At 44.0% G+C, this 24,426-nt stretch overlaps 3 protein-coding genes across 6 annotated transcripts in view; 1 reads left to right on the top strand and 2 right to left on the bottom strand.

Annotated features, from left to right (window-relative positions):
- Nucleotides 1–17,484, bottom strand: part of LOC128889685 (E3 ubiquitin-protein ligase TRIM9) — a 41,368-nt gene extending 23,884 nt beyond the window's left edge. For 2 of the 3 annotated variants that reach the window (XM_054147534.1, XM_054147536.1), the window contains exons 1-3: nt 16,795–17,484; nt 15,734–16,448; nt 12,689–12,973 (exon numbers count right to left, since the gene is read on the bottom strand). In XM_054147534.1, coding sequence (XP_054003509.1) covers nt 12,689–12,973; nt 15,734–16,222 — 774 coding nt within the window. In that variant the 5' untranslated portion in view covers nt 16,223–16,448; nt 16,795–17,484. The remainder of the gene's footprint in view (nt 1–12,688; nt 12,974–15,733; nt 16,449–16,794) is intronic. The other variant, XM_054147535.1, reaches the window with a different exon arrangement.
- A 1,957-nt stretch (nt 17,485–19,441) lies between these two features.
- On the top strand, nt 19,442–22,702 carry LOC128889688 (L-2-hydroxyglutarate dehydrogenase, mitochondrial). Of its 2 annotated transcripts, XM_054147540.1 has the most exons (8): nt 19,442–19,604; nt 20,404–20,531; nt 20,733–20,934; nt 21,083–21,295; nt 21,369–21,560; nt 21,626–21,897; nt 21,974–22,153; nt 22,226–22,702. In XM_054147540.1, exons 2-8 carry the CDS (start codon nt 20,443–20,445, stop codon nt 22,419–22,421), a joined length of 1,344 nt encoding a protein of 447 aa, XP_054003515.1. In that variant the 5' UTR covers nt 19,442–19,604; nt 20,404–20,442; the 3' UTR covers nt 22,422–22,702. The 2 variants fall into 2 exon arrangements, with proteins under 2 accessions (XP_054003515.1, XP_054003516.1); XM_054147541.1 differs by lacking the exon at nt 19,442–19,604 and having other exon boundaries at nt 19,959–20,531.
- A 60-nt stretch (nt 22,703–22,762) lies between these two features.
- On the bottom strand, nt 22,763–24,365 carry LOC128889693 (post-GPI attachment to proteins factor 2-like). The gene is made up of 4 exons (XM_054147549.1): nt 23,843–24,365; nt 23,399–23,645; nt 23,123–23,338; nt 22,763–23,058 (listed from the first exon to the last, which is right to left on the bottom strand). The coding sequence occupies exons 1-4, from the start codon at nt 24,029–24,031 to the stop codon at nt 22,931–22,933; spliced, it is 780 nt and encodes a 259-aa protein (XP_054003524.1). The 5' UTR covers nt 24,032–24,365; the 3' UTR covers nt 22,763–22,930.
- Nucleotides 24,366–24,426: the final 61 nt, after the last annotated feature.

The raw sequence follows: 24,426 nt of genomic DNA, 5'->3' as shown, positions 1-24,426 counted from the left end.
AAGACACTGCCGGTGACAGATTTACGATGGAACGCTGGCGAGAGGGAAAGGGTACGAATGGATCGCTTTTAACATCGCTAAAATTGTTGGTGATTTCATGAAAAATCGAACGATTGCTCCGAAGGCCAATAACGTGTCGTAATTAACCAACCGTTCCGATAGCCTCGAAAATAGCGGAGCAAATGCGTCAAATAAATGCTAACGAGTACAATTTTCGCCACAAACGTTTCCAACCACGACAAATGCGCTCCAGCCGCGCATTCTGGCAGCGGAACGCAACCGTGACCGCGATCGTGGTCGAAATTTCGGCGTTCGTGCTTTTAAATACATGCCTCGACGTTGAGGAAAGTCGAGTAATATTTTCAGCGGAGTCCGCTAAAGTACCGAATAATTGCTGAAGCGTGGTTGTTGCACTCGTATTTCGCTTTCGCATGAAAGGGACGAGAGCAAACCAACCCCTCTCGAAGGGACCGTGACCCAAGTCAAAGCTACCGACCACGCTTTTCACGGTTACGCGCACCCGCGATCGATTCAGAGGAAATTCGAACCAACTTCGGACCCCCTCCCTCCTCGTCCCGCCCCCCTTTTCCTGCGTTTCCGTCAATCGTGTCTCGTGTTTCTGTTAACCGAAGAAATTGCGATCGGCCCCGTCTTCCGCCTCATTAACGTAATCTCGACGGAATTGGGCGTTTCAACAGGTAACAGGGCTTTTAAGCGAAAATACGATTCGTCTGGCTTGTCGCGAGCGACAACGCTAAATGAACGAAGGTAAATGTTGGCTTTCTTTGGTCGTTAGCTAACAAGCTCCGTACTCGGGGACCAGAAATGGAAAAAACTCGAGGAGTTGAAAATTGATTGTTAAAATTTTGCTCTACTTTCGAACATACTTTTCAATTTCGTCGAGTCCGTGTCTGGCCCAATACACCTTAACGCAAGATCTACTTCCGAGTATATGCTACAAGTGGAGAATGCTCGAGTTAAGTGGAATAAGACGGCTGACGATAGCGTCTGACCCAGTACACCTCCGCGTAAAGTCTGCTTCTCTCCACGGAATACGAACATTCCCAAAACGATTGCTTCTCAAATAGAAACCATAGACATATGAAAATACAGACCGAGCCTTTATACGAGGGGTAACTGATAATCGGTGATTCTCAATCTGTTTTTTCTACAAACTCAAACTAATATCAACCGTTCTGTAACGCTATTTTGGTTATTTAATATATTCTTGTTATTATTATGCACATACAAGAATATATTAAATAACCAAAGTAGTGTTACAGAATGGTTAATATTAGTTTGAATTTTTAGAAAACAAAACAGATTGAAAATCAGTGATTACAATACGCAACTACAAAAAGCCGAACACAAAGGCTCGGTCTATATTTTCACGTGTCTGTGACAGAAACACAAAACGAGTACAGTGCGGCTATGAAACACATAAAGAATAAAAGAAAGTCGACTGACGCGAATCCGTGCGACAGCGGTGGAAAAATAAGGAAGTTCCTCGGAGCTTACGAAAAGTATCACTTACGATTCGCCACGGAACTCGCGATCCCGTTTATGCGAAATCGATACGAGGGTGGAAGTTAAAAGGTGTAAATCGAGAGCAGGTGGATCGGAAACGAGCCCGCGACAAACGACCACGATAAACCGGGAATCGTAAAAGGAAGCGGGCGTCGTAAACGTTTGCGTTCGTCTTGGAAAATCCGTTAGCGGTTGTAAGCGGCGAACACGTGAAATCGTCGAAACGAACGCGCGTTATACGGGATCGTCGCGATGCCCCGATCGCGAACGCTTCGACCGTTTCGTCGAACTGTTTCCTCTTTCCTGCGCGACTAAAACGCTCCGAGGTAACTACTCTCGCGGGAATGCAAACGACTATGTGCCAGCGAGTACGCCCCAGGATACAATTCAAGCCAGGATACGAACCAGGCTACAAGCTAATCGCTGTTTTCGTGGAAACACAATCTACGGATGAAAAGTTTTGGGACTCTGAACCGATCTATAGAGACACTTTGGTATTTTTAACACCGTCTATTATCTAGTCTATTCTTACTCCAAAAGAATATAACGGACGTGTGTTAAGAGCAGGATGTACGGAGACGTTGATCGATAACGTGATTCGCGACGAACCGTAACGCAGTTAGGCGACTTCTTTCACGACCATATTCAACCCGTTCCTATTGACACGTCGTCACGCGTTCAGACTGAAACGGATCTAATTACGAACGGCTGGCATTCGATGCAAAACTAGTTCCGTCCACGGATTTCCGATGACGTTCGACTTTTCAGCCGTCAACGCGCGACGGTTCATTTCTCCTAGCCGCGAAAAACGACGGAAAACGACCGATCGATCGACACATTTGCATACGCGCCAGACGCGTTACCGTCCAACGTCGAATTTCAAACAATTTTTTTTTTATTTTCTTCAAAAGGAAAAAAAATCGATCGACATTTTTCTCGTAACGAGCGGCTATTTGAACAAAGTGGAACGACGATGGGGACGTAAAGAGTCTTTTTCTATTATTAACACTAGAATGTGCGACCAGAGTAGCATTAATAGAACAAGCTAATAAAAGGGTGACACTCTCTTATTAGCAGCTACATAGTTTCTCGTTGTCGATTTTCCGAAGGGTCCAAACATCAAATGGACAACTATTCGTTTTGTAGTTGGTCCGATAATAAATTTCAAGGTTCCAGGAAGCGACCAAAGAGGAGCTCGACGATGGAAGCGGAGACCGGGATCCACTTTGGTGCTCTTCGCGAGGTCGCTCGATGAACAAAACGACGCGAAATGTAACGAACGTGGCGAACGTAACTCGGTGCACCAGCAGCTGCGATGCTCGAGCATTTTCGAATCGGGAGGGCCGAAAGATTCGCCAAGATCCCTTGGGGGTGATATTTTTAGACGACGAAAGGAAGCAAAGGAAAGGAACTTACGAGACACCCGTGCTACGACCATGGGATGCGAATGGTTTAAACAAGACCACTTGTCATCGTTTTGTATCAGGGTAAGAAGAGTCGGAAGATTACGCGGCAAGTACTCAAAATGAATAGTACAATAATGCGAACATAACGTGGAATATTTTTAACACGGACAATTTGTACGTTTATTGGATCGTGGTTGTAATTTGCGAGTCCTTCCATCGAGTTCGGCGAGCAGTTCGACGGCAGAGTTAAAAAGGAAGACGTAGAGCCCGGGAAGGGATAAGTCTAATAAAGCTCTCGCAAGAAATCCGGCTTTTATCTTGAGGAGATATAAATTACCAGCCGTATCGTCCGTGAAAGAGCACCGTACGAGATAATACCGAATCTAGCCGATCGCGTGGACCTATTCTTGGCCGATATATATTGCGCAATATAAACGTCTAATGCGAAACGCAGAGCCTGCATAGGAGTACAAATTGCTTTCGGCTACCCTCACCTTCCCGTGTTCCCCCGCGACCCTTGCACAGAAGTCACTGGCGTAGCTTTTCCAGCGAACCGGGATCGATCTTGCGTCAGATTCTGGCAATGTGCCCTCTCTCGCCGAACCGTATCGTATACATTCATTTCTCGCGCGAACGGAGGGAAAAGATCGCCTCGCGTCCCGCCACGAGCAGAGTTCCGTTCGTTTCCGGTAAACTGCTTTAAATAGCATCTGTCGAACCGATCGGACGACCGAATCGTGGGAATTCCAGCCACGGAGATTGGCACGTGTTCCAAGGATAAATCAGTGGTCGATGACGACGATATACGATATGTATATACCTACGTAGATGGCCAAAGGAAGAATACTTTCCGTTGCGTTAAAACGTTAAGACTTTGTTGTATTTTTATGAGAGTATTGTCAACGAATTATCCAGGTTTTCATTTGTCAACTACTTTTAGGGATGGATTCTCCAAACTGTACATAATTGAAAATTGGACCGTGCTTGGACTCATTTTCACCGTGCAAACCTCAGCAATCCAATGGTAATATTCTCACAAAGATCCGTTATCACGTAAGAACTGTGATTGAAACGGAAAATCTAGCTACCTCTTGATATTCGCACCTCCAAAAAAATGAGAGTAAGAAAGCACGTAAGTTGGACAAAATGGCGGATATAAATTGCGCGACATTGCGAGAGACGCGAACAGCGATAACCTCGCAGTGCTCTGCCGCGAAAAGCTACGTTCGCAGATCGTTCTAAACACCGCGGTCTTTGGTAAACGACGGAGACCTCGGGCGACGCAACGGTCCCGAAGAACAGCCATAAAATGAACGGTTACGCCAATGTTCGCGCTAGGAAAGCGTACAGCGTGGGCTGACGGTGCAAATGGTAGCCCATGAAGAGAGAGAGCGCGCAAAGGGACGGTGGCGGAGCAACTTATTGACTTTGGCCGAGTGCATTTTCCACCATTAAATTCGAAACGAAACACAACGAGACCGCACGGGCGCGGGGAAATACTGGCGAATAGAATGGACGATGCCGGGGTGTGGGTGATCGTAAAAACGTCACGACATGTGTCGTGCGTGGCGGCACTATGTAACGCGTTGTTCGTCTCTGCGTAGTCTACCCTAACTGCGTGCGGTGCACTCGCAGCGTCAGTCGAGCTCCCATAAATATCTAAGATACCGCGCCGATATGACCTAACGTCTGTACCGACCCAGAACCACGTTAATGAATTCACCGCGATTTCGTGTCCAGAATTTTATAGCCGCCGATTACCATATTCGGTCGGATCTTTGCCGGCCACGAAAGACAAACGCGACGGGGGACGTCGCTATTGCGCCGAATGGTAATCGATTAGAAACTAAACCGGGACGTTTGCGTAGGGAACGGTGCATTTAACGAGGTGCGTCGTCTGGTGTGGTTTCCGTTCGAAACGGAAACTTACGAATAAATAGCACTCCTTAACTTTTAACTTCGTCGCTTCGAGTAAAGTTCGAAACGAACGCGTTCGACGATGTGTAAAGAAAAAAAAGGTTACGTTCGAATTGATCCATCTAATGCCTGTAGTGGGCAATTTGTAGCTGGTCTAATAAATTATTCGGGAGTTCGACGTCCCCTCGGTGTTTATTGGACAGCGAAACTAAGGGACCGGCTGCCATGGTCCCTTGGGCACTCTTCGCGCGGTCGCCACTCCCGCGCGCGTCTACTTTTTTGTTTATTTACTAGAATGAGTACGCATACGAGGCATCAAAGGCTGGCACTGTTTCAAGAACTATTTTCGTTTTTAGGTTCCCGCGGCCCCGTGCCGGCACTCGCTCGCTTCTACATTTTCGTGCCATAATTCTAGTATCGCGACTGGTGCACCAATTATACAGGAAAGCTCTCGCGCGTTCCTTTCTTTAAAATCACGCGAACAGTTTTAGACAGGTCCACTTCGGAAAGAACAACGCGTTATCACGTGACAAATACGAGCGAGGAAACGCAACGCAGTCCCGATTTATTATTTTTATCGGCATCGCAATATCGTCTGCATGAAAATTCGACAAACAATCTCCATTTCATACGCCGATTACCCTCTGTCCGTGAAAATTTATGCGAATCGTTCTCCTTCGGCCGTCTTCGCGTCGTCCCACCCTCTTATCCTAATCGCTCGTTGCTCCGTGGCGACCCCTACTCGCCTCCAAGATTTCACTATCGAGTTCCTCCCGCTTTCGAGGGGAAAAAATCCGACGGGACCGCGAAGCTCACCAAGCGGAAATACTCGAGAGAGGTTTGTAATCTTTTTCGAGGTTCGGTCGTTACCCTTATTTACTTTTACGATCGCCTCGATGTTCCTTCCTGATTCGAAAAATACGAACACCCTCGACCGGCCTCGCCGAACAACCCTTCGCGTCGATGCAACAACGTACACTTACTTTTCACTCGTCCGATAGCACCTTTCCTCGAGTGAAAGAAATAAAAACGATCTCGTATCAAAACGGATCTCTGAAAGCGCAGATAAAAAAAATTCCATTCTCTTACTAACACCTCACCCCATTGAAATATCGATACACCTCCGATAAATAAACGAATAATAGATAACGATTCATGACCTTGTTTTTCGCGAACGGTGGCAATAAAAATCGTCGGGGAAAAGGTCGTTTACACATTGTTGGAGCAAAATTTCGACGCAAATGGTCGCGTCATCGCGAGTCTGTTGGACCTGTCCATCGTTTTCTGTTCCGTTGGGTTTATCGCGCTTTTATCGCCCACGTTTGCGCGCGTACGTTTATCTCGTAATGGCGAACGTTGTGCACGCGTACCTCCGTGAAACATTATCCAAAGCTGGTAGAAAATTTATTATCACCCGACAAAGAGATAGCAGCGACGAGGGAGGGTGGGAGGGAGGGAGGGGAGTAAACCCAGTAGAATGCGATAACGCGATTGCACGATTCTCGTATTAGCGAACCGGCCCGATTACGTGTCGCGATAAAACCATATTATGTATTCGGGGATGAACGAGGAAAATTGCCGCGTAAACTGTTGCCTTCCGCTAAAAAGGACGAAAACGAACGCTGCTTCCAACGAAATAAATCTACGGGACGAACGACTCGCCAAGAATTTCCGGTTACCGTGTCCGTCCCGAGCATTCCTGCATCCCGTACCTTGCGTTTCTTTTTCCTCCTCATCCAATCGCGCGAAACACGACCGTATCCACGAAGAACCATGTAACGGATACGGTAAGATCGCCCATTGAGCTGAGCGGTGACTAAAGGAGCCTATCTTTTAGAGAGACAAAGGGATGTTTTTTCAGTTTCGAACATTGCAAGAGGTTCGTGAATATTTCTCTCGAGCACTGTCGATCGTGGCAGTTGCAAACTTTGAACAGTTATTTGTACGTACTTCAAGACCACGTACAATTTTTATCGCGGAGAAGTACTAATTCGTCGACGAAACGTGTGAGCTAAACAGCGACTATGTCCGATCTTGCGTTTAATATATTTACGAACAAACCGAGTCCAACCTATTCTTTCGTAATCATCCGAGGTAGTAATGAATGAGGTAATTGGTTTAGGAAAAAAAAACCTTACTTTTACAGATGGGAAGAGAGCTTCAAGGAGATTCCAGCGAGATAAGTTTAAATTATCCCCACGGAAGAGCCAGTCGCGATTCGCTTCTCGCCTTTGCGTAATTTTCGCTACCACACCCTTAGACCGCTCGTCCATTTTCGTTTTCCTTAAGCCCAGTACCCGGGCTTCGACCTGAGTAAGCCGAGATGTTTTCAGCCGACGCCAAACTTCGGCCCCTCCATGAATTTTTAAACGTAATACCGTCTCGAAGAGCATTGGGAAGAGGTTGCTCGCAAATAAAGATTTCCGTTCGCGCCATCGGACGCTTTCTGCGCAAGCCACTCCGCTCGCATCTTTATTCTTCTCTCCCAAAAAGAACGTATAATTCATCAAAAATTACGAGAAGCTCTATTTTAGAGAGCCCCACGTTAGAAAGTATCATTCGAAAAACGAAGACTGAATGAGTTCTGCCCTGGTAATTTTTGAAGAATCTACCAAGGAGCTTCTTTTTTTTAAATTCAGTTTCATTCTTTCTTCAAATCGGAGTCGCGCAAGAAGATGGCTCGTTCCGGCAACTTTAAAGCGCGTTTCGAAACCTTGTCCGACGGAACCTTCCGCCGTTGGCGAAACTTCGTTAACGAACTACTCCAATTACGCGAATAATTGTAAAATGCTGAGCCCAGATGGTAGCTCGCGGAACGATTTTTGCAATCTCAGAGTAGATAACGTCGTTTCATCCGTTTAAATGGTTGGAAGTCGGATAAACGGCTGCGCGCGTACTTCCCGCTCGGGGAAAAGCTTCGAAGGAGATTGAAACTTGTTTAAACGGTGTCGAGCGTACGGTTCCGGGCGGTTCTAGTTTGAAAACGAATCATTAAATTGCCACCATCACGAGTGGAGTAAAAGGAGGGTGGAAAAAGTGCGAAAAGGGTTAACGAAGACGCGGTTAGACGTTCGTCTTTTCTGCGAGAGGTATCCTTTCAAGTTCCGCGTCTCGCGGCTGCCCGCTAGCTGCTCATGCATACGAAAGGTGCTTTACGTCGTGGCCCCGACCGACGCCATTTTCCAACAAGTTTCCATTTACGGAACCCAATGGTACAACCCGTCTAGAAAGTCCCACGATCCGTTTGCAGGGGCACACCGCACTAAATCTTCGACGATATACTCGATCGTATCTCTAGCCATTCTCGCGACCGATTGTGCTGTAAAATTCTACGCATTTTTTATGAATTTTTTATTCCTAATTCTGGTGAAATAATCGTTTCATTTTTACTCTGTCTATAGTCTGTCTCTGTCTCTGCCTTTTCTATCCGAAAACGAACTATCGCGAGTCCAACGAAATCATGCGATATCCTTTGTCGAGTCGAGCGTGGCTCGTAATAACGATAACGTCGAAAGCTCGCAATTATTTCTGTATCTTCATTTCTAGATCTCGTTTTCCAGAGCGCGTCCGAGTCTCGTGTGAAAGCTTTCGCGTTCGTCCTCAAAGCATAGTGTTCTTTTCAGTTGGAGGACTCCTTTGCTTTCGAAACAACGAAAGAAGCGATGGCGTTTCCTCGAAGCATTTTTAGCCTCTCCAAAGCGGAAGTTATGAAAATTCAAACAGCACGACCTTTCGACCTAAATTTTTAATTGTACAACGGTGTAAAGCGCTTCTCGCTCGTTGCACGATATCCATCAGCTTTCGACGGTAAGTTCGTGTAACAAGGAAGAACCGAGGGTCGATTAAGCGTCGATAATTGAACGGCTGTAATCTTAGTTTAAAAGGGGATCTTCCAGTTGTCGCGTCTGAGCCGAGATCATCCCGAATCGATGGTCGCAGCGTGAGAACGGAAAGAGACGGCTACCGAAGGATTCGAACACAAGGATATCGAGGGGAGTGGATGTACAATAATAAGGACACTCGTAGAGACCCGGGCGTGCTCCAATTTCTTTCGTGCTCTCGATTGTACACGGAAAGGCCACGTGGACGTTTCCTTTTCTGGTCGCGCCCCTTCTTCATTCAAAAGCGTGGCACAATGCGAAACAAACCCAGGAGCGTGCGCCCCGAATGCACGAGTAATTTCACGGTCCCATCGGTGGACCGGATGCGTTGATTTAACGACGATAACGCCAACAGGTAATCAACAACCTTCGCCGATAACAACAATAACTATCCACGCGCTGGTCGATTAATTTCTTGGATTTCCAACCGTTTACACGTTCACAATTATTGCTAGACTGCGGATCTGTACGCATTTATAGGACATTTGAACGTGGAAGAAACTACAAAATGCAAACAATATGCAAGGATATAAAAAAGATTGAAAGCAAAGTTCACGTTACAATACTTGCAGAATAAAATAAATTCCTATTTAGGTTCAATTTTTGTAGCCACGTTAGCGAAGATTTTATTTTACATAAAGATCCGCAGTGTAATAATTACGTTCATCTATCATCCCTTGTAAAGTTCTTCGGGAATCGATTCCAAGAAAATGGATGCAGATCCAAACTGCTTCTGCTGACTGCCTCATCGTCTACATTTTTTATTCATTTTTTATTCATTTTTTGCACGATCATCCCCTTCGCGATTATGCTACGACAACAAATGCCCACCGTGAAGTCATACTTCCAAGAGTATCATCTCGGACTGCATCTATGAAAAAACATCCCGAATCACCTTAAAAGAGTTCTATTCTTAAGTTAGTCTAGTGTCCCTGAACGCTACCGTAGATAATGCTGGCGAAATTGGCTCGACTGGACGAAATCGAAAATGCTACAACAGGGAATCAGAACAGGATGGTCCGATGTAAAAAGGTTCGATTCCTAAAATGGAAAGAAAGCAAGAGGGACACGCGAGACTCCGAACAAGGTGGAACGAAGCGAATCTTGTTAAGACGGAAGAGCTAGTCGAAGAGGGTACCCAATGCGAGCAAAACCAGAATCTAGCGATACGTAATGCACGTTATCGAAGGATCTAGAGTCTTAGCCGGTTTGTATCCTTTCCTTCCTTCTCTCGGCACGACGCGATACCGCTATCGTCTCGATCCTCTATTTTCTTCCTTTCTTCGGTGACGCGCGTTCCCTCCGGAGACGAACAAAATTCTCAGCTAGATTTTCTGAATTCTTGCCTCGGTTCATCCGTTGCTCGAATTTCGTTCGTAAAATCAAAATTGACTTGTTTGCTTCGATCGTTATTCAAATAAAATTTTGTTCGTCTCTGGTTCCATCCACTTTTTCCATGATCTCTTACGTACGAATTGTAACATACCAAGGTGTTCCGATCTCCTCTCGACCCTTGTTCTTCTCGCACGCGGATCGTTTCTTTCGCGAGACTAGCTTTCCCGTCCCCATGGAGCCAAGACAGTTCGTGACACGCGAATCGAGGCTGCACGAGGTACACGAGCGCTACCTCGGCGGCAATACCGTCGACGCCGCGACGCTTACGGTGCCTGAGTTTTCTTCCTCGGTGAACACATACGCTTCCCTCTCCATACCTTTCATTCTCGATTCGTTCCTGAGCTTCTGCGACCGTGGCTAACGGATTTCGTGGGCGTCGACTACTAAATCTCGAACTTTCCTTCCTTTCCTACCTCTAGAGATCTATCACATAGTGAAATTTGAAGACTCTCATTCTCTGAACTCGTTCTCCACCCATTCGAGTAACTTAGCATCCTAACGAAACCTCGAGGTCTCCGGGACGATCGAGTTCGCCTGGTACCGGGACCAAAATGCTCGCGACGCACCGCGGTGATTGTCCTCGTTCCCCATTAAAGATCGCATCGCGATCGCTCGTTCGCCAATCTGTTAGCGCTCGAAAATATCGAAACGAAGGTCCCGTCGCGTTGACAGCACGTGTGTGCATGTTCAATGAACGTTACTGCGATTACTACACGCGGAATGTCGCTATCGCGGACGAGGCAGGGCATTCCCTCGATTAGCCGATTGTCCAGCCAAACTAATTACCGAAATATCGGCAGCGCAGTCTGCGGGAGTCTGGCAGTACCGTATGCGTCAATGTTAATTCGCGACAATGGCTGGATTACGGCGACTGGCATTCGCTCGGGAGACGATTACGCGTCAAAGCGCGTTATATCGCGCCGGGTTTCGTTTCTGCCGAGAGTTTATCGGCTCTAACGCTACGCTTCGGCAACGTTTCGCGAAAGGCGTGAAAACGGGAGGACGGTTGGGCGTAGGTAGATAAGCGCCCAACCCACGGGGATGTACAGCTTTAACCCTTAAGTAGGCACGCGGGAAAGGAGAGGGTCTGGAACCCTTACTGGAGTAAATTATGCAGCCTGACATGGATTGGATAGTTGGTAATTAAGTTAAACACAAAAATTAGGATTAATTATATACATTTAGTAGGAGCTTTCCAGGTCTGGCCACCTATTTGTTCGGGACAAAGTCGTAACAAAGTCGTCCGATTTCTGAAAATCTACTAACTTCTACAACCGATCGATATTTTCTGGAATGGACTAATTATTACCAAGTCTCTAACGAGCGAAAAGAGCCGATTTTCAACGAGTTCACGGTCGATAGCGCAGAATCGATTCGCATCAATTTTTAATCTCGCCGGGGCCGAATTCAACGATAGTTGCGTTCTCGTCGGAAAGAAGCAAACACACACGTGGAAGGGGAAGGTAAACGAAAGAGCACTTAGTCGATCGGTTGTTTGTTCGACGAGTAATTACGAAATTGCCAGCAGCGCGCGGACCGGTTTTTTTCCTAGACTCGCGGGAGGAAGCGGTCCCAAGAGGGGACGGGATCGAATAGATTGGGTTACCATCTCTAGAACATAAGAAACGAGAAAACGGGAATTTCATTTCATCCATCGATAAAGGTATTACTTCTAAATTGATAGAGGAGATTGGAGGGAATATCAGATGACCATTTTGTTTTCTCAACCTAGAGGGTTGCAGAACAGTCACAGATCAACCAAATTACCACTAAATCTACCGTATGACCGATCAAATAACAGTTTTCAAACTTTTACCTCGATATTTAAGCAATTACAATTTACATTTACTTTGATATTTCAGGTCGACGTTTGATATAATAAAAGCGCATTGTTCCACCGCGTTAAAAGGGAACGGTAATCCTAATCACGGGTCGAGCAGGTGTTGGGTCTTCGGGGTGGGAAATCATGGGCCATGTTTGTTCGAAACCCGTGGGGCACACCCACGTAGCTGGACACGCGATATCGATACCAGCTGTCGATCCAAACGACTCTTCCTCCACCCATTACATCACACCCCCAATAGGGTCGTTGCTCCGAAAGTTAGCGCGCGCGGAAATAGAAACGATCGAGTTCCGTGAATGGACCACGGCTCTGGAACCAGTTTCGTCAAGGTCGCGAATGAATTTCTCGCGCGTTACGTCGACGCACGACGAATTATTCAGAACGAGTTTCCGACGCGACGGTGCGGAACCATTCGGAGCGACGCGGACCGTGTCAAATGATCCGAAAGCTTAGAGGTTTAATCTCGACCAAAAAGTACGGGGTTAACCCATTCGATGTCAGGCAAACTAAGTTATTTGTTCGATGATAGAGAGCAATATTAAATTTGTCGTGAAAAGAGAATATTGTTACATGAAATTTTCAATCGGCCTTTCTAATCATTTCTAACTTAAACAACTACGAACTTATTCTATCTCGTCGTTGTATAATAGGTACAGTATAGGGGTAAAAACTATTTGGAAACGAGCTGTTCGGACGATGTAAACGTTCAAGATGCTCACCTTTTGCGCTTTGCAGGCAGCGGCCAAGGGCAGGACGTCGTAGTTGTGCGCCTGGTGTCGATCTCGAAGACAAAGCGCGCATATCGCGATTTTACAGAGGGCACAGTAGAGGGTCAACGGTTCTCCGTTGTGATCGTTGCAAACCGGTGTAGATTCCGCGCCTGCACCGCGAGAACCTTTGCCACCGTTCGACTGCCAGCTGCCCCGAGGTGGGCCCAGATTGTGAGTCGCCAAAGGTCCCCTCTTCGGATGACAGGATTCCCTGCAGCCGTCGCAATACAACACCTGAAACGACAACCACGTACCACCGTTAGAAACGCCACTTTCCCATCCTATTCAACGAAAATAAACGATTCACAAAGGATCGCCCGTTCGATATTGAAAGAACGCAACAAGAGTAGTCAACACTTTCTGCCAAACATATTGGGACCACGCGAGGGGAAAGAACGACGACTCTTTTTGCTTATGAAACGTGAACCCTATGAAAAGTTACTATTAGGTTGTCCAGAAAGTTCGTGGCAATTTTTAAGAAAAATTCAAAGGCATATTTTCATATGTATTTATTGAATTATATAAATACCATTTTGTTCTACGACCTTTCCACCTTTTAAAGGATGGACCCGTGTCGATTGTTTTCGACCATTCCAATATAAACAGACGTGTACCACCTATCAAAAATCGGCACGGACTTTCCAGACAACCCAATATAAAGAAGAATAGTTGGTCTAAAGTGTAGTAGAAAGTAAATGGTAAGTTTGCTTTAGAAAAGCACGGAATTAATTTCTACGGATGCATTTGTGGATAACTACGATACTGGAAAGTAAATGGTAAGTTCGCTTTAGAAAAGCACGGAATTAATTTCTACGGATACATTTGTGGATAACTATGAGACTAGAGTACCATGGACGCAGAAATTTGTAACCCCCTGTCGCGTTCAGCAGCAGCGGGGAAAGTAAAATTGGACAGTAACGATAAGAAGGGAACGCCTAGGTACGAGCGAATAAACGACGTCGACGACCATGACAACGAGAATATTAACCGCGTCAGCTTGGACTCGGCACTCGTTATTCACGCACGAGCAACGCCTCCTTGCCCTCTTTATGTTGCGACTCGAGAAAGTCGATTTCCACGAAGCTCGTGGTACTCTGCTTACGGAGCGCTGCAACTATGAAAGTAAACAAAAGGAGCGAACGCGTCGAAAACGCCGAGGGTAACGCTTACGAATGAAAAACAAACCAACGGACCCGACCAGAAGCGTAAATCCGCTCGATCTACGACTCCGGACATGGTTTTAACGCCCAAGTATTTTTGATGGACGCTCCGCGGTTACGCTCGACTTCTCGAATCATATCTTAGGAAAAGTTGTGCCGTATCCAGCGAAGAGATAGGCAAGATTCGTTATTCTGATAACCTTCGATTCGTCCTATGTATTTATACATACCGAGGAACAAAAGCGAAGACACGAATTATACTTATTATTTATTATATAATTATATTATGTATTCATGAGCCTCGTTAATAAAACCAACGCAAATTAATTGCAGTAAGGGTCAAGATCTTTCCCAACAGACACGTGGCTCGAGTGACCGTATCGCATACCGTTCTAGATACTTATCAAGGAAACTTGTACCGAGATACTTCGATATCCTTAACCCTTAAATGGACGATTTTTGTTTCACGTTTGAACAAAATATATTTGTGTAATAGACATGTATTACTGTCTAGGAAAAATAAGTAAAAACATCTAGACATGAATTCGCTATACTTTTCAAAATTCGTTCAGAAATAAGAACTAGTTGTCAAAATTACAAAAAAATAAAAGAAGGTCAATTTTATCTGTGATGTTTAGTATGTTGTTTAAAGACAACATTGTCCATTTAAGGGTTAAATGAATTTAGAATTACTATCAGCTACCAAAAACGGAAATGAACTCTTGATTAAACTACGGCGTGTGACCTTCCGTGTGACCTTAAAGAGCAAACATCAGATTCGCATGAAAAGAAGAGCCCTGTGTAATACGAATGCTTATAGAAGCGACTGTATGTTTATCTGTCGGTAGTATATAAGAATTCTTTTATCTCTGAATGTATATACGCAGAGGCACAGTGCTCGCAGGTCTATCTCGTATCGTTCCCTATCAAATCGAAGCCAGAATTCCCTTTCGAGATACAGTCTATGTCGAACGAAAATGAACATAACGAATAATTCGACGAGTCGGTCTCTTCTATTTGCCTCGGATCGACGGGCAGATATACCTGCTAGCGTGTATCGCCTCGAGGATAATATCCCGGACAGGAAAACGTTGATAGAGCCCAAGGATAATGAAAGGACGAGAAAGGACACTGTCGTATAGGTTTCCCCGGCGTATATACAGCGATACTCCATTGTACACGGTTCCATCAATTTTCCTGTAGAACACGAAACGTATATAACGATAAAAACGAGTCATTTGTCAAGTCCGTGAGAGAACAGATGGCTTAACGTTCCACGGTCACGTGACCTCGTCGATCGCGGATCACTCTCATGGGTATAAGAGGCGAGAAAACAACGACCGTCCTGTGTACCGAAGCCAATTACAAAACACGCCACGAAACCAACGAAAAACAGAAAATCCATCGGGAACGCTTAAACGTTGCCCGCGCGGTCTGACATCGGCCCGTGTTTATCGAAAAAACGTAAACACGTTACTCTCCTCGGGTTTCTCGGTACTATAAACAAGTTGCTACGCGCTTCATTAACATTCACGGGCCGTAAAAAAAAATATCTCGGATGTAGGTCGAAACGATCTCTGAATTTGAAGCGAAACATTCTCAACGGTAACGAAAATATTTTTCCCTCCGGGTCCGAGAATTATCAAACTTTTCTACATATTTTCAATTATTTTGCAAAGAGAAATAGCGAAAGAATTCACGAGCGGAAAGGTCGAGCAACAGAGAAAAAGCATAAGAAAATAAAACGTACAGACACGTACGGACGTGCGCACACGGTGAATTCCACTATCTGTAAGGTTAAGGGAAAACAGATTAGCGTAAGTGGACGACTGACCTCGCATTGTTCGCAGGCGACGGTCGCGTCACGAGGCTCGCCCTCGCACATCTGACACAGCATTCTCGTGTTCCTCGATTCTTGAAATTTCTCCACGATGTGCTGCATGGCCCTGTATTTGGGCAAATTGTGGGCGCCCCCCTCATCGAAGTAAACGGTTTTCTGACAGACGGGACAGGAAAGACACAGCGTGCCGCCGGACGGCGGAAAACCTCCGTTTCCGGGCGTGCCGACGTAGCTACCGGGTCGCGAGCTGGTCGACGTGCTGCTGCACACCACCCCCGAATCGGTCTCCGACAGAATCGAGAGTTTATCCGCTTCCTGATCGGATCCAGGGGCGTTCGAGGAATCGGTCGTCGACTCCGGCGGCGAATCTGGCGGCGCTTGAAGATTCACCGCGCACGACAGACAAAGAGCGTGCCAGCAAGGCAACAGCACCGGCTCCACGAACAACTCCTTGCAACGAGGGCATCGCAGCTCGTCCTCCATCCTCGGTTCGTCGAGTCCCTCCAACCACCGACCACGACTCACGTCACGATCGAGAGACGCCGAGCGCGCACTTCGCGCCTCGTTTAACCGCGACAAATCCGACGTGTGTCGTGGATCCTGTTTCCTCGATTCGATGGCCGAACGACCAATCGATCTTTGTTTCCGCGTTATGCCTCGACGCAGCAGACTCCCTCCGATTCGCCTCTCATTTGGGGGACGTTCGATTCTGGAATCGATTTTTCAATCGAAATTACTAGAGTCGATGGATAATGCAAATGGCGTCCTATACAATTTGGCGGGTAAAATATCGGATTGGCTAGCGACTTCGGGGGATGTTACGTCTGCTAATTTATAGAGGAGATGTTACGAAATGTGTTAATTGAATATCGAGATTAGGTTGAAAAACAACCACTGGGTATCCATCGCTGTTCGAATTATTTTTGATAAGCGATGTACCAACCCTATTTGTATGCACGGTGACGGTGTTTCGATTTCCTACTATTGCTGTCCGAGAACGTAGCTTAACCGATGATAAACGAAAATAAATTAGAAAAAAGAACGTGTAAACTCACGTGAATTTTGAAAAGAACCAAACTCATGCTTCAAGGTAGACTAGACGGGTCAAAGGCGGATTTCTGGCTCGATAAATCGGGCATTAATCGACTCGAAGAATCGACGATGGCTCTAAAGGGATCCATTTTCTAGAAAACCGATTCAGAATAGAACATCCCTGTTACACACCGATCTCGTAGTGTCTATCCCTCGGGATCCCTGCAGTCTTCCGTGGGGATGCGAACGAAAGACCGACACGCACGATTCAGGTCGGTTGTTTGCGAAAAACTAACTGTCTTCCCGATGGCGTCTTCTCGATTTGTTCGTCACGATACCATTTCGCGGTACGTGTTCGACTCGCACGAGCAACATTCGCGGAGATCGTCGTTTCGTTCCAAGGATTTTACTTGTTCGCGCGATTATCCCTCTCACCTGTAGATTGCACGCACATCGCACACGAAATTCACGCGAGAACCGAGTCTACATTTTTTACCGATTCGAAGGGACGCACCGACGCTACGATTCGCCTTCTTCGACTCTATTCGTGAATTCGTTCGATAGGAATGCTCGAAATGTCGCGACGACCGTGTCCTGTTAGCTAGCCGATGCACGGAATGTTGACCTGTTCGTACACAGCTTCCACTACGTTTCGTTTGAAGTTTGCGATTACCGGCACGAGAGACCGAGAAAACGACGCACACTGTGAGACGTCACCGGGTTGACTGACACTCGCCACCGTAGAACCTCTGCGCATCGCGGGCGCGCATCGTGACTCAGGGCCGACCACGCTCCCCGTCGCCCCACCACGATAAACATAGTTTCCAATGTGTTCATTTTCATTAGTGTTTAGAACAAACTAATCTTTTCTTTTGTACCCATGTATTTTCTCCGATTTCAGCATTTTATTAGCTATATTTTTATCTAGTATCTCGGAGCAAGTATTTCAATACTGTTATCGAGGTGCAAAATCACTGTAACTTAAGATTTATACAGGGTGTCCCAAAAATGTTGTAACACCTTGAAAGGGGTGATTCAAGGGATGATTTGAAACAACTTTTTCCTTAGCGAAAATGTTGTCCGAGGCTTCGTTGAGGAGATATTAACGGAAAACGTCGACCAATCAGAGCGCGCGGATACCGATGGAGCGGCCGCGGTAGCGAAGGCTATGTGCTAAGCGGTCGCGCTCGTACGCGATCAAATGACTCGTCGCGTATCGAAGGACATTGGACGCGGCCGCCTAGCACGTAGCCTTCGCTACCGCGGCCGCTCCATCGGTATCCGCGCGCTCTGATTGGTCGACGTTTTCCGTTAATATCTCCTCAACGAAGCCTCGGACAACATTTTCGCTAAGGAAAAAGTTGTTTCAAATCACCGCCCCAACCACCCCTTTCAAGGTGTTACAACATTTTTGTGACACCCTGTATTCTTTGCAACTAATAATATGATTCGTACTATGAGACATTGAACTATTTGTAATCAGTGCAGGTATGACTCGATAACGTCATGGTTACAGTCCTGGCTATTGGCTATCCTTCTAGCTCACCCTCTTCTTAACCCTATTGCCACCTATCGCGCCCTCCTACACTTCTTCCAGCCAGGAAAAGACACAAGAACGTAAAATAAAAACGAAAAGAAAAAGAAATGCGTTACGGAATAAGAGAAGATGCCAGAGCCTGGGGGGTTTGCCCCCCCCCCCCCCCGAACGAATGACAAACACTACACGAATAAATTCCATACGGTTCTTTTTTACTTTTCGACTTCTAGTCCCAGACCTAATGTATCACTGCTAATGCGATTGCGTCTAAAAAGCTGGGTGAATTTCACCGAAACTTAAGAATGCTGCGATTGAATTAATTTGACTAATATCGGCGTAACTCCTTAATCATGTCTCTGTATTATTTAATGAACTCGGTAATACCGGGGCTATCTATCGGCGCGTAATTAGCTTTACAAGAATGCGACACTTTCACCAGATCTTACATAGTCTAATTGAATGCAAGAACCGTGTACTAACATAATTTACGGCTACTTGTTCCTCCAATTTCCATTTGCAACTTTCATTATCCTTAATTGCTTCTCTTGGGAGCTCCGATATGAAGGGCCTGCTTCATAAATACCAACGGGGACGACTTATTATTATTCGGTGGAAGACTTAATTAGCGCCTGGAAAGATATAGGAATAGTTAAGAAACTATTGTACCCGATAATTATGCGTTAATGAAGTCGTACTAACATGAAGTATAGCTTTGGAAGCTTAGAGAGTCGTTTATAATTTTATACTTCGTCAGATTTGTATCGACTTAATTAAAATTATATGCCACATACGTACAGAATTTTGTAATTCATTCAGAAAACTAATATGGGTCAAATTTTGTACGACAGCAAAACTTCTCTATAGTATTCAGTAACAGCTACAAAGATAAAAATGAATCCAATTTACGCTGCTAAATCATGATTATAAAAAATTAATACATTCGACAGCTTTTCACCTCCACATTGTTCATACATGGGGAAACGTGAATCCTACATGAAATACTTCGATTCGTAACCGTAGGTAAAAGTGCATATCTTCTTTATTGATCCACGTTCTAATCTGTGTATATACCTCATTCTTGCGTATCGCGTCACCGTCGAATTTAATAATATCCGAAGACGAACGTAGAGGCGCCACATACTGAACGAAGCGATTTTATCGGGCGATCTCATCCAAACAAGGAAATAGGCGAGTCACAAGTATTCATCGACTCGTCAAGCAAGAAAATGAATGGACAAAGTAGTATCGCAAAAATCACGTGGACTTCCTGATCACCTCTTTTAAACGTATCCGAAGGTAAGAACAGTGGCATGTTACGTCTAACCGTGTTCGTCTGCCAACGCACGCGCCTTCCATTGCTAAATGTGTAACAGATCTTCTTATTCCTGTTGTACGAATTATTAAATCACGCAGCATTACGTAACGTCATCAAATGTGATTGAAAACGTGCCGTTGTAATTGAAATTTCTGTTTGCAAATTTATGCAATGGAATATCTCGAGCATTGCACGAAACTGATATTTTTAGAAATGGTAGTCTGTAAGATTCGCTGCATTTTGAACAAGCATTTTCTGCATGCATGTGCGCAGGGCCGCCGAAAATAGGCTCGATCTTATTTGAATAATAGATGTCGAATAAAAACATTGCACGATGATTCATTCACAATGTTTATTTAAGCGGATAATTATGAATTATTTCTTTTGAGTCATGCGTACAAAATTGTCTTGGTTTTATATCCGTGTCTCGTAAATGATTAAATTATGACACGTGTACCCGTTTATCGCATTGTACGTGTTTTACGCGAGAGCTCTGGTATATTATAACTGATAGCGAGCACTAATTGCATTGGAAATATAATTACACGTGTGTATGCCTACTCGTACCAAGGCGTGTGTAATTTTGTAAAATCGCCCAGAAAAGGAACAGTTACGCGACGGTGATCGGAACATATCCAACGATTGAACTAACGTGATATTAGTTATTAGTTACCGCGTTATCTCACATATAAGTATTAACTCAAGAAAAAATAATCACCAAAGCGGTATTGCCGCTCTGTCAAAATTGTCTACAAATGCATTTTCGTAATTCTTTTTTAGAAACCCGTCAACTCTAAATTTCATGTGCTTTATTGGAAAATGAAAACGATCATGCGTACATCCTTGACGAAAAGGATTATATTCCAACAACTTCCTCATATAGAACGTCGTTATGGATCTACTTCCAGGTTAGACGACTTATTAAACATTTAATCCCAGCGTACAAACTATAAACTATCGGTGCCACAAGAAGACATGGCCACGCGATAGTGATGTTTCCAAGTGGCGCCATTACTTTGCGTGCTCGCCGTGCGCTGAAACGGTCTTGGTTGTTCACCTCTCTAAAACTATCACTTGTAATCATCAAATTGCCTATGAAACGTTTTTAGTCCTGATTCTTGCGGGATATTCGACCTCATCATCGTTGGTGGTGGCATCGTTGGCTGCGCCACTGCCCGAGAGATGATGATCAGACACCCTAATCTAAAAATGGCAATCGTCGAGAAAGAAAACTCATTGGCGAAGCATCAGACAGGCCATAACAGTGGCGTCGTGCACGCTGGCATTTACTATGTTCCTGGCAGTATGAAAGTAAACGAACAACAATAATTCTATACTTTTTAACGCTATATTTCCTCGAGACAACGAAAATTAGTTTAAGTAATGTGGAGCGTATTAAGCTGGATAATAGAACAACGCTTCGTTAAGAGATTCTTGATCCGGCAGGAAATGATTGCAGGCAAAACTATGCGTGGAAGGTTTAAAACTGTCCTACGAATACTTCTGCGAACACGACATACCCCACAACAAGGTTGGGAAACTCATAGTAGCGCAAAATCCGGTACAAGTTAAACAAATAGACGACCTGTACGACCGAGGACTGAAGAACAACGTACCAGATCTTCAGCTGGTCGAAAAAGAGTGTATAGCGAATTACGAGCCTAAATGTCGAGTACTGAAATCAACGTTGTCTCTTACAAATAGAATCTCTTGCGAACGGAATAATATATGTGTGTATTGTACAGGGGGAAAAGGCTATTTGGTCACCGTGGACAGGTATAGTTGATTGGGCATTAGTATGCAAGCACTTTGCTCAAGATTTTCAAAAGATGGGCGGCCAAATATTCCTAAACTGCGAAGTAACCGGATTCTCGGAAATGGGAGAATCGAAAGGAGGGAACGAATTGGCTCCCATTTCAGTACAATCGAAAAACAAAGTGAGTTTTTTTTTCTCACAGACATGAATGAACATTTTGTTGTTAATCGTCGTATGTATTGACAGTGTATACCAACAAAGTACGTCCTAACGTGTGCTGGGTTACATTCGGATCGTTTGGCCGTCATGACAGGATGCGACCTAAGCCCACGAATCGTTCCGTTCCGTGGCGAATACCTGTTACTACACGAAAAGAAAAGACATTTGTGTACAACCAACATATATCCTGTCCCAGATCCCCGATTTCCCTTTTTAGGTGTTCATTTCACGCCTAGGATGAACGGCGAAATATGGCTCGGTCCGAATGCCGTTTTAGCTTTTGCCAGAGAAGGTTATCGGTATGCTATAAATAGAGCGGTCGCTAACCTATACGTCTAATACTCGAACATATATTCGATGACTTTTCATTTTTAGATGGTTCGACATAAACGTTAAAGATTGTATAGAAATGGCGAAATTTCCAGGACTATACAAACTTTGCTTCCGATACTTCGTACCGGGATGCAAAGAAATTATTAAATCGATTTTCTATCCACTCGTGGCTAGAGACCTAAGAAAGTTTATTCCCGAAGTAACCTTCAGGGATATAAAAAGGTAAATTCCGTAGAGTACATTCACGATTTCTTATCATAATTTCACATTTTATCCTTATTGTTAATTGTTCAGGGGTCCGGCGGGAGTTCGAGCACAGGCCTTGGATAACAATGGGAAATTAGTCGACGATTTTGTTTTTGATGTAGGAAAAGGTACTATCGGTAGTAGAGTGATTCACTGTCGAAACGCACCTTCTCCTGCTGCTACTAGTAGCATGGCAATCGCTAAATTCATTGCAGATAAATTGGAGACTGATTTCAAGCTTTGATAAACGAAGTAATAAACGGGAACAATGAAATTATACTAAATTTTATACTCGCGAGAAATACCTATTTGAAAATAATATAGAAGCTTTATATCTTATTGATACCGTAGTAGGCTAATTTATTATTTTCAAGTAATATATGTATATATATATATATATACATATATATGTATGTATTGTATGTACATGCATTTACATTCAAGTCAATCATAAATGTTTAAAAAATACTTTGATTAGATTAATTTGTATATATGTAATCGAATTAAAGTAATTAAAATTTTTCATTGTGATCTTGTACAATGCGAATAAAATAAGTCTTCCGTATTTATAACTGCATTGACGAAAATTATACATGGATCATTATTAATGACTTGTGTTTTGTACTTTTGTATACAGAAATAAAATAAAATCCATTCCTCCCTATAAGTAATGTTCAAATGCAAACATAAAGAGGAAGCATATAAACATTCTTCAATGATATGTAACTGTGACAATATCCATTGAATGTCATTTCAAATTATTCTAAACCTTGTTCCTGATATCATCAGATGGGAATTTGCAAAATCCCAAGCTGCTGTAGAATGAAATCCCATATTAGAAAGGACAACTCCATATTCGCTTAATGCAAACATAGAGTAGACTGCAATTAAAAATATTAATTTTTCAATTAGTTTCTTTTTTCTTCTCACACAATTGTTACTCACCTAGAGGTTCGCAATATTTGTTATGCCTATAGAAAAAATAACATGCAAACAATATAGACATCACATTTAGCACCAATGATCTCCGCTTCCATTTCATTGAAACATTCTCTGATGATTCCCTTGTAGTGTTACGACAATTTTTCATAATATAATATGCCACAAGCATATGAATAAAAGACATTATCAGAAACATTATAAAAGATAATTTATGGAAGGCTGTAAGACAAATGCATGTTACTCCGTATAACTAATTTCTCAGCTAATCTATATACATACCATAATTTTCATCTGAAGTCCAGAAGCTTAAGGTAACAAGAGATATGTTCTCAATGGCATATGTGATTACTGCAATATTACATATAGTTTGTGCCCATTTATAGATATGTTCCTTGTAATAACGATAATACATTACTAATATTAAACTTCTTATTATTGCTTGCATAGCAATCGCTATTTTCCATATATCTCTTTGCGGTTTATAATGTCCAATTGCTGCCGAGACAGATGGTAAAAAATTATATACCTAGTACAAAATTCTTATCGTTACATTAGCCTTTCGTGGTGTAATATCCAAATGTGTTACTATATACATATACATAATTTTGTTATTTATTGGGAGAATAAAGAAATAATTCAACAGATAGTCTGCAAGTAAGAGACATAACCATTGCAAAATCTCATTGTAAAAAACAAAAAAGTACTTCAGGATTGTCAACATACCTTGCAATGCGTGGAAGTAGAGTGCTCAAAATTGTATACGATGGACCAAATTACGCAGAAAGTAAACGCTAGGAATGGTACAGAGACGGTGAACCATGCTAGCTTAGCGAAAGGCAAAACAACCCGCGCTTTAGACATCTCGTCTTCCACTAGCGGAATATACTCCGACCCTACTCGTGCTTTACTCATTGTGATATAAGCTAGATTATTATTTACGTCATAGGGAACGAGTTTGATACTCCTAATAGGCTAAAGTGCAAAACGTTGTTCTATTGATATACGCAACGAACGTGTCTATTTTTTTCTAATTCTTTCACCCGTTGTTGTATACCAAAAACCATACTGAGACGAATACACGTCGTCGAATTCGACGAAAAGACAGGTCAATGCATCGAAACGATTAGAGTCTAATATTAACATTTTTCGACGGAAGTATCAAGACGCGAACGGTACCATTTTAACGTAAAATCGATCGCGCTCGTTCCTTGCAGTTCCTTCTCAGAACGTTCCCTGCTCGTTTCTCGTTGCCTATCATTGCGCATGCAACATTCCAATTTTCAGTATGTACAACGACATCCTGTGGT

This window comes from Hylaeus anthracinus, unplaced genomic scaffold (genome assembly GCF_026225885.1).
Source record: "Hylaeus anthracinus isolate JK02 unplaced genomic scaffold, UHH_iyHylAnth1.0_haploid 11997, whole genome shotgun sequence".
NCBI classification, from domain to species: domain Eukaryota; kingdom Metazoa; phylum Arthropoda; class Insecta; order Hymenoptera; family Colletidae; genus Hylaeus; species Hylaeus anthracinus.
The sequence above is the reverse complement of the archived record's forward strand: the minus strand, read 5'-3'. Positions and strand labels throughout refer to the sequence as shown.

Coding starts and splice junctions, on each gene's coding strand:
- LOC128889693 (XM_054147549.1), bottom strand. CDS start 24,031: ATGAGTAAAGCACGAGTAGGGTCGGAGTATATTCCGCTAGTGGAAGAC. Junction 23,646..23,842: donor CTACTTCCACGCATTGCAAG/GTATGTTGACAA, acceptor ATTTTGTACTAG/GTATATAATTTTTTACCATC. Junction 23,339..23,398: donor GACTTCAGATGAAAATTATG/GTATGTATATAG, acceptor TTTGTCTTACAG/CCTTCCATAAATTATCTTTT.
- LOC128889688 (XM_054147540.1), top strand. CDS start 20,443: ATGAAAACGATCATGCGTACATCCTTGACGAAAAGGATTATATTCCAA. Junction 20,935..21,082: donor ATGTTCCTGGCAGTATGAAA/GTAAACGAACAA, acceptor AAATGATTGCAG/GCAAAACTATGCGTGGAAGG. Junction 21,561..21,625: donor CAGTACAATCGAAAAACAAA/GTGAGTTTTTTT, acceptor ATGTATTGACAG/TGTATACCAACAAAGTACGT.